An 11,720-nucleotide genomic window follows, 5' to 3' on the forward strand; every position below is an offset into this window, starting at 1 on the left:
TATTAAGCTTTATATAGATAGTGTAATTACTACACTTAAAAAACTATTTAAGAAATTAAACTATATAAAGATAAACACTTTAATTACTAATAGCACTTTTAAAGTTATAGTGTATAACTTAATAAAGCATAAAAGTTAGATTTTTAACTTTTACCTTATATAAAAAGTAAAAGGCAAAATAACTTAACTATATAAAAAATTCTGCCTAGTGTTTACTAGCTACTTAGATAAAAAAAAAAGAGAAATCCTTACTTAGTTACTAACTATTTAAAGAATAAGCTAAAAACTACTTTTAGCTATAAAAGTAAGCCTAAAAGCTATGTACAGAATGCATTTTAAACTATATAATATTACATAAGTATACATCTAATTAATAGATAAGCTTATACGCACACTATACATAAAGCTACTAAAGAAGATGCGCTAGAGCTTTCTACTAAATATAATACTCTAGGTTGTACAACTTTTATATAAAGCTGCTAAATTAGGACTATATTAGTTTAAAACATACTATAACTACTATAAAAAAAAGCTACACATGCACATCTTTTTATATAACCCCTACTTCTTAATTACTAATAAAAGAAAGCACACTTTTAGTATTACTAGCTTATAAACAGACAACATTTTAAGCATTATAATAAAAGATTTTATGTAAAAAGAAAAAAAAAACTATAAAAAGTAAAGTTTTACATAAAAAGTAAAACTATTTTAGTAAAAAAGTAGCTTATTAAGTTTAATAGTAAAAGAATTAAACTTACACATAACATAGTAGTTCTTACTTAAAAGAGATAAGTAAGCTACCTTTATATAATTAACTTAAAAAATAAAAATGCTACATAATAATATGTTAAGTAATGTGTAAAAGAGGTATATATTATATTTATATATTAACTAAAGGCAGCATTTAACCTGTTTATTACTGCATAAACTATAAACCTTTTGTATAATAATATTAACACACTTAACACATAAATCTAATAGCAGATAAATAATAGTAAGTGTAGTCTTACTTTTCTACTATTATAGCTTAATTATGTAAAGCTATTTATTTTTATAAATAAATTATTTACTAATAATAAAAACTTTAGCTTATAGCTAAGATTTTTAATTATATTAAATAATAAAAACTATATAAAGTAAAGTAACTACTTTAAAATACTAGGCAACATTATACACTAGAATTCTACTAAGTGTAAAAGAGTAACTAGGAGTGTCTTTACTAGTAAACTATATAGAATAGTTAAAAGGTTTAATAATGTAATTACTTTTAGTATAACTTTATAGTAAATTATATAAACACTTAAACTACTACTAATTTTAGTAGTAATCTATATAGATTTAAGGTTTTTATATAATTACCTTATTAAGCTAAGCACTACTAGTAAAAAGTAACTTATAATTAACATTATGTTACTTTATAAATTATATAAGAAAAGAGAAATTGCTAAAATAAAGTAAATTAATAGTAAAAATAATTTAGTAAATGTATGTATAAAGAAAACACTAAACTAGGCTTTTTAATTATTAGTCCTAACTAACTACTTCTCTGTCTAGATAGAAGCATCTATAGACTAGCTAGATCCTGTGCGCAAAGATGCTTTAGACTAACTAGACTAACAACGCCTTTATATAAGGCCTATTTTTCTTTGTTTTATTTTTTTTGTTATATATATTTATCTTTTTTATTATAAGGATCTGTTACTGTTAGCACTATATAAAAAGAGAAAAGAGCTAGGGGATTATATAGCAAGGCTTAGAAAGTAAAGAATAAAGAAAAGAAAAGCTATTTATATAGCACAACTAGCCTATTCTAACGCACAGCATTACTAAGGCAAGTCCTAACAAATAGGGTAAAGTAAAGGCAAAATATAATTAGATAGACCTACATAAATAGAAAAAAGGTAACATGTATAGAAGGTAACTTTTTAGATAAAAAGAAAAGTTACTAGTGTCTGTACACAGCAGCAGCGTCGCGGCCTAGATACAAGCGATTACGCACAAGCAGGATCACGTATCTATGTCACATAATGCTTGTGCGCGAACCTCTGTGCGCAAACATCTAGATATCCCCCTTTTCCTCTGTATAGAGGAAAAAATAAGAAGTAATTAACACTAGTTACCTAACACCCCTGTGCGATGTTTACACCGTGCAAACCTCTCCGTCTCGTACGCATTTGCTGACACCAAGTGCTAGCTAGCAGAGGGTCCATTCAACATAAAGCTACATTATACTGTAAAGCATAAAAAAAAATGTTAGATTTAAAATAAAAAAACTTTTATAGTAATAGATAAAGTAGATTTCAGTTAACTCCTTGGACTGTCAAATGCTGAATCTTTCACTAAATCATTCATATTACATAAGATACTATCCGGCGTTTACTCGTAACATCCCAAGGGAGACTGGTACGCCGTCATCATTCAAAGGCAGATATTTTCAGGAAATAGTCGACCTTTATTCAACTATTTATCCCTCAAGGTCGTTCCCAGGCGGGGCGTTCTAAGTCTTCTTCGTCCAGCGACTAAAGAGCGACTGGCTCATTTTCCATTTTCCGAATTCTCCTCCAGGATTCATTCCCTCGAGGAGATCCGGCTTATCGAGCCACATGCCCCTCAGCGAAATGAATTCTCTCAGTCCCTCCCACTCCTCGCCCTCCTCGTCACCTCGTCGCCAGGTCTCTTTAAAGCCCCACGCACCCGCTATCCTATCTAGCGCAGCCCTCTCCTCCTCTCTGAGCCATCGGTCACGAAGAGGCATACCGGGCCGCCAAACCACGCGATCGAAGTGGTCGTTTGCCGTTGTGAATGCTACGAACCCAAGGGTGCCCGTACATGACACATATGTGAGAAGGCCTGCCCAGGAGTACATTTTGAAGGACCAGGGATCGATGTATCCGGAGTAGAAGCTCATCTCCTGCGCCACCACCCACAGAACAAGGGGTAGGAATGCGGCAAGTGCCGTTGGCGGTATGGCCTTGGTTACAATCTTATGTCGCGTCCATGCTGGCGCGCAGAATGTTGTGTCTACTACGTCAAGTGCGAGGACGAGGTCTTTTGACGCGATGGCGGCGGATAATGCGCGCTCAGCTATTTCTTTCGGAACGGCTTGTTTTGCGGCGTTGGGCGAGGGTTTAGAGAATCTAGGCGGACATGTTCCGGCGATGGGGATGGGTTTGTTGGCGTAGAGACGGAAGATTGCGGGGAGGGAGCGCGGGCGCTGGAGAATTCGCACAAGGTCGACGTACTCGGAGAGCAGAGCGGGGCTGACGAAGACTTTCTCATTTCTAAGGAGGGTTTCGGCGAGTTGTTGGAGGTGTGTTGGGGAGGGAAGGTCGTTTGGTAAGGGTGAGGTGGAGATTTTGACGCTCTTGCCGTTGAGGTTGCCGGTGCTGTTTCCGTTTTCAAGGGAGAGGAGCGCGGCGGCGGAGCTTGCTTTTGAATTCAGCTTTCTCCCCTTCTGCAACTGGCGAAGGCGGATATCGATGGCTATTTCGGCGATGGATTGAAGCTCTCCAAGGGCGAAGACAGCCTTTTGGTCTCCTTCCTCGATTTTGGGGGACTCGAGGATCGAGCTGATGAATCTCTCCACTTTTTGCAGTCGGGCGCTCAACGACTTGGACTCTGCCTTTGTGATTTCTGGCCGCTCAGGCTCCAGTTCTTGCGCCTGCAGTGTCGCCCGAGACGCTGTCGTACTTCTCCTCGCGGATATGGTAGGGAACACGCCATGATGTCTTGGAAGTTGACGCCGCAACGAGGGTGCCTTGAAGGTTGACGTCGCGAGGAACCGCCGCTGGTATGTAGGCTGCTGCAATATGTAATCGCACAATTGGCACATGGGCCGCGATCGGGACCGGATGGATATGTTCCCGGGTTTCATTGTGTGCGGAGTGAAGGGCGCGGGTTGGGTGGTGAGGGATTCGTGACGAGGCCCTGTGGCTGAGGTTGTGAATGCCAAGGGGGGACTCTGACGGAATCCCAAAGAAGCATCAAACATCCACGACACTCCACACTCCACACACTTACCACGCCGCGTTGCAGGCAGCAGTACACGCCAAATTGAGAGAGAATTCTGTGGGAAAGAGCAAGGGCATTCTCCAAGCTTCCAACTACCCCTCACACGACATCATGTCCGCTCCACCTCCCCCTCCACCTATGCCGCCTGGTATGGGTAGAGGCGCTGGAGGCCCGCCACCCCCCCCTCCTATGCCCGGCATGAAGGCTCCCGGCGGGAAACCGAAAGCGGGTGCTGGAAGAGTATGTTGCAGCTGTTCCTTGGGAAAATATCGACGGTGCCGAGCGGGCTCGGAGCTCGGTCATGGCATTGCGAGGAGCTAACACGCCCTGTAGGGAGCACTTCTCTCAGACATTAGCAAGGGAGCACGGCTGAAGAAAGTCACGCAAATCAACGACCGATCCGCCCCGATAGTTGGAAAAGTATCTAATGGGCCCAGTGGACCGCCAATTGGGGGAGCTCCGCCAATTCCTGGCATGGCCAAAGCACCTGCGCCGCCCTCGGGTCTTGCGCCACCTGTACCCGGAGGACGCGCGAGGAGTAATAGCGATACAGGCGGCGACGGATCACGAGACAGTACATCATTATCAAGCGCAGCACCGCAGCTGGGCGGCCTGTTTGCAGGCGGGATGCCGAAGCTGAGGAAAGCAGGGGGAGTGAATACAGGAAGAGTGAATACAGGCGCCGAGAGCAACTCCCCATACCTATCAGACCCAGAGACATCACGAAGCACAGCACCGAGACCGCCTCGAGCAGCAGCGCCGAAGCCACCAGGAGCAGCCCCCCCTATCCCTGGAGGTCGCCCTCCGCCTGCGATTCGATCGCTCGCCAATTTGAGGAACAACCTGCGTCCATCGTCCATGGTCTCGACAATGTCAGCCCCCGATATTGGGTCAAAACCAAAACCTCCGCCTCCAATTGGCAAGAAACCGCCCATTCCTCCGCCTACCTCTCGAAAGCCATCTGGCCTTGCACCACCCCCTCCAGCCTCACCTGCCCGACCTCCACCTCTACCTAGCTCAGTACCTTCAGCTCCCCCGCCACCACCGCCTCCTCCTTCAGGTATACCATCAGCTCCTCCCCCACCCCCTCCAGCTTCCGCTCCTCGGCCACCCCCGTCCCGCTCAACACCTCCACCTCCACCTCCCCCAGGCCCGAAATCACAACCGGACGACGAAGAATATGATCCATACCGCTACCAGAACACCCCCATTCGACCTCCACCCGCACCCGCTCCGAAAGCTCCCACAAATGGTCACGGCCCCTCCCTCGCTGAACAAGCCGCCCGCAACGCATTCGGCCGCTCCTCACCCGCCGCACCCCCGCCCCCGCCTCCTGCGTCCCCTCCTCCATCCGCACCCAGCGCGCCCGCTCCACCACCTCCCCACTCCTCACCACCAAATCGACCAGTAACCCAACCACCGATTCGCTCCATGCTCGACCCGTCGTCGTACACGCTCACGAATGGCGGAGGTTCTGGTCTGAAGAGCGGCCCGACAAGTCCAGGAATCAGTCCGGGCCATGGTGCGGGTCAGCGGGGGAAAATCGTGCCTATCCATGACTTGAGATGGCGGTTTCAGGACGAAAGCCAGTTTCCAAAGCCCAGGGAATTTGGGGGTGGGCCAAAGAGGTATAGAGCTGGGAGGGGGAGTAGTGTGCCGTTGGATTTGAGCGCTTATGAGTAAGGTGGGGTTTGGAGGGATGAGGTGGAAATGGTTTGTTGGGGCTTTTTTTTTTTTTTTTGGTTTGGCTTGGGGATAGGATGGGTAGGGTAGATTAGTGTTGAATTTGGTTCGGCGTAAAGGAGCTTTGTCTGTCTGTCATGGAGTGAGAAATAGGAGGGACGGTGGGCAGGCCTTCTTCAATTGCGAAGGTGGATTCTTGTGTATTGTTCAAAGACTTATTCTAATTGGACTCGACATACATGCTAAATTGTACATTTTGATAAGTCCATTACACTGCTTTGTCCCAACGTTTTCGCTGAGCGTTAGTAGCTTGGGCGGAATGCCTAAGATTTCAACCACACCGCCTTCATGGCTTCGATCTTCGCGTTCTTCCGCAACTATATAGGCTGGCTATATGTTATCGTGGGTGGTGAGTGGGTGTGGATGTGGATGTGGATGTGGATGTAGATGTTGCGGTCAGCACATGTATTCGGTTCCCGAACCACCCACATGGACACAAGGTGGGAAGGACCAGAACGAGAACCCCACCACAACTAGTTTCCTAGGGAATGTTAGGTGCTATCTATGTATATATATATATATATATATATATATATATATATGATTCGGAGACTTCGGAATACTTACTTACTACATGAGTTGAGACGCGACCGTTTTGGCTTTCCGAGGGCTACTTTGTTAGGTTCGGTGGTCGAGTTTTGCAGGTATCTAGAGCTGTTGGTGTTGCGAGCTTGATGATATGAAGGTTCGAGGGGCATTCTTTTGTTCAGAGGAAAACACCTTGCTCTCCTTCTGCTGTTGTATCGCCGTTGCTCTGCGCCTGCACCTGCGCCTGCGGTTGTCTATTGCCCGCCTGCTGCTCCGCAGATCCTCTCTCAGCCGTACCGTTCTGAGAGGCATCCACACCCACATCCCTCTCCTCCACCTTCGCCTTCTCCGGCTCAAACGGCAACCCCCTAACCTCCACAATCTCCCTCCTCACCAACTCAACCCTCTCCTCCATCCTCCGCACAACATCCCGATTCTCGAGCAACGCTTCGTAGCACTCTTTATCGCCCTCCCTTGCCCATTCCTCCAACTCCAAATTACTCTTCTCCAGGTGCGCGATGGAGTTTCGGAGTTCAAAGACCTTGGCATGGAGAGAGGAGACCGGGAGGTCGGCTAGCGCAGCGGTGAATCGCGAGGGGGTAATTGGCAGGGTGTCGGCGGACATGGTGGCTGTGAAGAGGGCGAAGGTTAAGGAGATTGAGGTGGGTAGTGGTAGGGAGACGAGGGAGGATGGGTGGATGAAGGATGCGGTTTGGTGGCGGTATGATTGCTTGGAGAGTTCGGGCGCAGAGTATGGATTTAGTGGGTCCGGGTATGGGATTAGGAAGTGCGTTGGGAAGGTGGGGGATTGGATGAGGAAGGTTGCGGGAGATAATAGGGTGGCAAAGGGGGTTTTTGGGGGTGTGGTTGTTTGAAGAGGGGTATGTATTCACTAGTGTTCGGTTCTGGTCGGGCTGGGTGTCAGGGCGTTTGGACAAACAGTGGGAGTATTTGGCTCTCTTAGACTAAGGGTTGGTCTGAAAATACGAGACCTATATCGACCTGAGTGTGGTGCGCCAGTACCTGAGGGAAGACTGAGAATAGGGCGTTATGGCGTTGGGGTTGTCGCGAGTGAATCTGTTCAGAACTTTTGTTTGGCGGGGGCTTGAGTGAATGAATGCTCATGGTGACTGAACGAGAGGTCTGTGCTCTCTGCTGATGCCGAACTTTTTGAAGACAACTTCACCATGGACCTCAAGGTCTTCTCTACTTTCTACCATGTATATATAGAATTGGCCCCGAGATCCCCATTTAAGCGACAGCAGCAATGAGCAATGCCTTGCCGGCGGCTCTCTTGCGGCCCTCGTGCGCCGCCCTCCGATCCTCCCCACCCATATCCTATCAATGGAACACAGTGACGCAGGCGTTTGCGCGACAATTCTGCATTCCTCATCAATCTCGATGTCTCCAATCGGCTTCATCTGCTAGTGCACTATATGCATTGCATTCTCAACGAACCCTCCTCTCATTCAGACAGTCCCGCTCCTTCTCTTCAACCCTTCACTCCACCGCGTCCGTCTCAAATACCCCTCTTAACCCCCCAACACCTCCTCCTACTGCTCCGAAAAAGCGAGTTGTTAAGATTGGCCCGCTGCCTTCTGGAGATGTCAGCACTGCGACCCTCAACACAATCTTCGGACCCAACGTTTCCCGCCTCGACGGAAACCATGCCCTCCGCATTCTTCACCACCGCCGCGTTTCCGGCTCCCTTGCTGACTATGGCGTCGACAACATAAAAACACAGAGCGGCGTCTTTAGCCGCAATCTCGCTCTGAAGGGTTTGGAATGGCTGCGTGAGGAATTCCCCGTGGACGAGGCCCGCGCCGCCCAGGAGTGGGCCGAGAAGGAGGCAAATCGCATTGCGTATGAATTGTGGTTGGCGCACCCAGATAACGCTGACTCGAAATATAATGATCCTGCACGCGTGTTTAGAGACCAGCAAAAAGAGATTGAGGAATTGAATAAGAAGAGTGAAGAAGAAGAAGGCTCCAGGATCGGCATCCTCCACCATGGACCCTCGCAATTCGAACGTAACATTGAGAGGAAGAGGCAGGAGAGGCTAGAAGCCATCACGAAAAAGGCAGAGGAGAAGGAAAAGAAAGAGAGAGAGGATATGGTGAAGCTGGAAAGTGGGGAGTGGGTGAGGACACCTGGAGGCACGGGTTTAATGAAACCGGGCCAGACAACCTATGTGGATCTTTTCGGGAAGGAAATGGTTGATACGGGTAGAGAGTATCGGGAGAGACAGGAAAAGAAGTCGCAATCAGGATTCGCGAGCGAGGAGGAGATGCGAAATGCGACAACCCTGGTACATTCCTCCAATCCCAATAAATCTTCAAGAGAGCACTAAGGCCGGAAGGCTAATCATTGCTACAGAGCCAACGTCTCATCCCCATGACCGCCCTAGTCTTATTCACCGTCGCCGCATGCTATGTTTTCGCCACTACCTACATTCCACCAAATTCTTCCCACCGTCTCTGGCCAGACCTCTCACCCACCACCGCCACCCTCGCCGGCATCGTCGCAATCAACAGCCTGCTTGTTATAGCCTGGCGTCTTCCCTTTCTCTGGCCTCTTCTAACAAAACACTTCATGCATGTCCCCGGTACCCCGCGCGCACACCAAGCCGTCACAAACGTCTTTACGCATGTCCAAATCGACCACTTCCTGATGAACATGCTATGGATGGTCATAGTCGGATCCGCCTGCCACGACCTCGTAGGTCGAGGCATCTTCTTGGGAACCTATATCTCCGCCGGCGCCGTCGGCTCCCTCCTCTCCCTCTACTGGGCGAATCTCGGTCGAGGAAGCCTCTCTGCCCACTCTGTCGGAGCATCTGCCGCTGTCTGGGGCATCGCATCGCTTCTCGCTCTCCTAACTGAGAAGAACACTATCAAAGTTCCAATAGTCAAAGATATGGAAACCCCATTTTATCCGAAATTGCTCTGGGCTGCGTTCGTCTTGTCGGAGATTGCTGGGTTTGTGAGAGGAAGGAACGTGAAGGTCGATTACATGAGCCATTTTGGAGGTATATTGACCGGTGCTGCTGTGGCGGGCTGGATGAGATACAGGGGGTGGGACGGGAATGATGCGTTGGATGGTGTGCAGGAGAGGGCGGGGAGTGGTGATAAGGTGGTTGATATTGGGGCGATGGTGAAAGAGGAGGTTAAGGAGATCAAGCAGGCTGTTACTAAGGGGGGAAAGTAAGGGGTTAGATGTGGGATAGATATACCTGGGTTCTGTAGAATCTTTGTGTGAGTATTGTATGTAGATGATAGATGAATATCTCATGACCCTGTACTATGGTCCTTCTTATGATTATCAGCAGTTTAGCAGTATAGTGCTACGTAAGAGGGAATCTGAAGAACTGCCCTTTCGTGGACTATGTCTTGTAATAAATACGGAAAATTAAATGGATAACTTCACATTGCATATGTAGGATCCTAGCATGTTTTTCGTACCATAGCTGTGCATGGGAATCGAGTGGGAAGTGCGGTGGTCGACAAGGTCCCAAGTGAGAATGAAATCAGAAATAGGCAGAATGTGTAAAAAAAAAAAAGGCAGAGGAATTATAGGCGGCGACGGAAAACTTTCAACTCCATGCAGTGCTAAATACAGAGAAATAAGAGCATCCAAAAGAGACCTTGGGTTCTAAAGAAGAGTTTGAAAGAGAAGAGAAGAATAGAAAGTGATCTAGCAACCATTGAGAACATGCCTTCCCTCAATTCCATTGACGCCATTGACAGCCAGTTTCTTACCACCATGCACGCCATTGACAACCTTCTTCGCTTCCCCGTTCGTAACACCGTTAGTCAGTTGCTTCTGGACTCCAACCGCAACGCCATTAGGAACAGGCTTTGGGACAGCAGTCGCAGGCTTCTGCTTCTCCCAGTTCGTAAGCACCTTGTTCCCGCCCACATTCGCAAAGATGCTTTCCACCCACTCTAAAATGAACTTCCTGGCATGCGGCTCACCCATATGCTTCGAGTCCTCGAAGAACCTAACTTCCTTCGGGCTCCCGTACCGGAGTGGCAACAAGCAGTCTTCAATCGGGAACAGCTCATCTAACATGCCGTTAACAAGCAGCATTCTGCAGCTAGCCATATCGAGAATTCCGTTCTCAAGCAAGGAGAACCGAGACCGGGAATCAATTTTCATCTTCTCGACATCATCGTAGCCAAATTTAAGAGCTAGGACTTGCGTCAAGTCGAAGGGGTATTCCATATGCGAAGCGATTTCCAACCACTCCGGGTCGAACATGGAGTGGCAGCCGCCGCCTTGGGCAACGACGCCGGCGAAGCGTTCAGCGTGTGTGTGGGCGATGCGCATGGCGTAGTAGCCACCGCAAGACACGCCCCAGGCTACGAGTTTGCCTTGCTGCACCCATGGTTGCTGCTCAATCCAGTCCAGAACTGAGCTCCAGAGACGATCGGGGGAGGTAGCGTCGTTGGGGTCAGCTGGGCAGTCGCCAGTACCAGGGATTTCGACGGCGATGGAAGCCCAGCCGCGGGCGATATGGTGAGAAGATGGCATGGTGTGCTCGGTGCGGTAGCCATCGAGACCATAGATTTGAAGAACGGTAGGGAAGGTTTGGCCGGGTTTAGCGCCCTCAGGAAGACGTACAGTAACGGGAATGGAGGTGTATTGTTCTTTGGTTCCGGGCTTGGCGTGGGTATGTGGGATCAGATGTTCGATGAGCGGAGCAGCAAGGTACGAAGCTCCCTTAAAGAAAGCCTGCTTCTGTTTCTGGAAAGCGAATTTTTGACGAGGGGAGATGGGGCAAGGCTGGCGGGCAGTACGATAGACGCAAGCAGCACGAAGGTAAAGTTCAGAAGCCAGTTCAAAGTCTCCAGAGGCTTCGGCAATGGCGGCGCGTTCTTCCAGTCTCTCGGCGGCGGGGAAGAAGGGTTGCGAGTAGACTTCAAAGTCGTAGGGTGGGTATATGTTGTTCTAAAAACACTCACCGTTAGCCTTGTGAAGATGGACGGGTCGCGGCCATGATGAGTTGGTGCAAATACGCACCTCAGCAAAGTGAGCAAAAACTTCTTCGAAATCCTCGAGTTTGCCTTCCATGAAGGGGTAGATGCCGAGGGTTGCCTACCGGATAAAAGAAAGGGGTTAGCGGCCAAAGAATCTCTGTGGGAGAGCGTAAATTTGATAGACTTCTTGAATGAGGATTGGGAGTTTTTGGTAGGGGTGGAAGACTCGGTGGACGCAGTGGATCGAGTTGTCTTGGTGCTGCTTTCAGTGCTAGTGGTATATACCCTCTTCTTCCACTTCAGATTCCAGAGCGCAGAAATAGACTCGTGGTGAGCGCCTTGTTTACCCTCTCCACTCCCGACGAAGTACGGTGGAGGCATCTTGAAGCGAGAAACAAGTCTTTATTCGGAAGATAGTAATGTTCGACTAAAATAATGATGCGAATTGGAGAGAGG

General features: G+C 48.0%; 5 protein-coding genes across 5 annotated transcripts; 2 read left to right on the forward strand and 3 right to left on the reverse strand.

Annotated features, from left to right (window-relative positions):
- Positions 1-2,306: 2,306 nt before the first annotated feature.
- Positions 2,307-3,922, reverse strand: BDR25DRAFT_302757 (uncharacterized protein). The gene has a single exon (XM_033689867.1). The coding sequence runs from the start codon at positions 3,833-3,835 to the stop codon at positions 2,501-2,503; it is 1,335 nt and encodes a 444-aa protein (XP_033548759.1). The 5' UTR covers positions 3,836-3,922; the 3' UTR covers positions 2,307-2,500.
- Positions 3,923-4,330: 408 nt separating this feature from the next.
- On the forward strand, positions 4,331-5,932 carry BDR25DRAFT_16381 (uncharacterized protein). Its single transcript, XM_033684072.1, has one exon. It carries the CDS (start codon positions 4,489-4,491, stop codon positions 5,695-5,697), a length of 1,209 nt encoding a protein of 402 aa, XP_033548760.1. The 5' UTR covers positions 4,331-4,488; the 3' UTR covers positions 5,698-5,932.
- Positions 5,933-5,970: 38 nt separating this feature from the next.
- BDR25DRAFT_341988 (uncharacterized protein) lies at positions 5,971-7,357 on the reverse strand. Its single transcript, XM_033693661.1, has 2 exons — positions 6,325-7,357; positions 5,971-6,238 (listed from the first exon to the last, which is right to left on the reverse strand). The coding sequence occupies exon 1, from the start codon at positions 6,908-6,910 to the stop codon at positions 6,464-6,466; it is 447 nt and encodes a 148-aa protein (XP_033548761.1). The 5' UTR covers positions 6,911-7,357; the 3' UTR covers positions 5,971-6,238; positions 6,325-6,463.
- Positions 7,358-7,491: 134 nt separating this feature from the next.
- On the forward strand, positions 7,492-9,492 carry BDR25DRAFT_284229 (uncharacterized protein; the record flags this gene model as incomplete). The annotated part of the gene is made up of 2 exons (XM_033688109.1): positions 7,492-8,593; positions 8,662-9,492. Exons 1-2 carry the CDS (start codon positions 7,553-7,555, stop codon positions 9,490-9,492), a joined length of 1,872 nt encoding a protein of 623 aa, XP_033548762.1. The 5' UTR covers positions 7,492-7,552.
- Positions 9,493-9,978: 486 nt separating this feature from the next.
- Positions 9,979-11,645, reverse strand: BDR25DRAFT_284233 (yellowish-green 1-like protein; the record flags this gene model as incomplete). Its single annotated transcript, XM_033688110.1, has 3 exons — positions 9,979-11,235; positions 11,308-11,382; positions 11,550-11,645. 3 exons carry the CDS (start codon positions 11,643-11,645, stop codon positions 9,979-9,981), a joined length of 1,428 nt encoding a protein of 475 aa, XP_033548763.1.
- Between the last annotated feature and the right edge of the window lie 75 nt (positions 11,646-11,720).

Source organism: Lindgomyces ingoldianus (assembly GCF_010093535.1).
Source record: "Lindgomyces ingoldianus strain ATCC 200398 unplaced genomic scaffold BDR25scaffold_12, whole genome shotgun sequence".
In the NCBI taxonomy this organism is placed as follows: Eukaryota; Fungi; Ascomycota; class Dothideomycetes; order Pleosporales; family Lindgomycetaceae; genus Lindgomyces; species Lindgomyces ingoldianus.

Coding starts and splice junctions, on each gene's coding strand:
- BDR25DRAFT_302757 (XM_033689867.1), bottom strand. CDS start 3,835: ATGTGCCAATTGTGCGATTACATATTGCAGCAGCCTACATACCAGCGG.
- BDR25DRAFT_16381 (XM_033684072.1), top strand. CDS start 4,489: ATGGCCAAAGCACCTGCGCCGCCCTCGGGTCTTGCGCCACCTGTACCC.
- BDR25DRAFT_341988 (XM_033693661.1), bottom strand. CDS start 6,910: ATGTCCGCCGACACCCTGCCAATTACCCCCTCGCGATTCACCGCTGCG.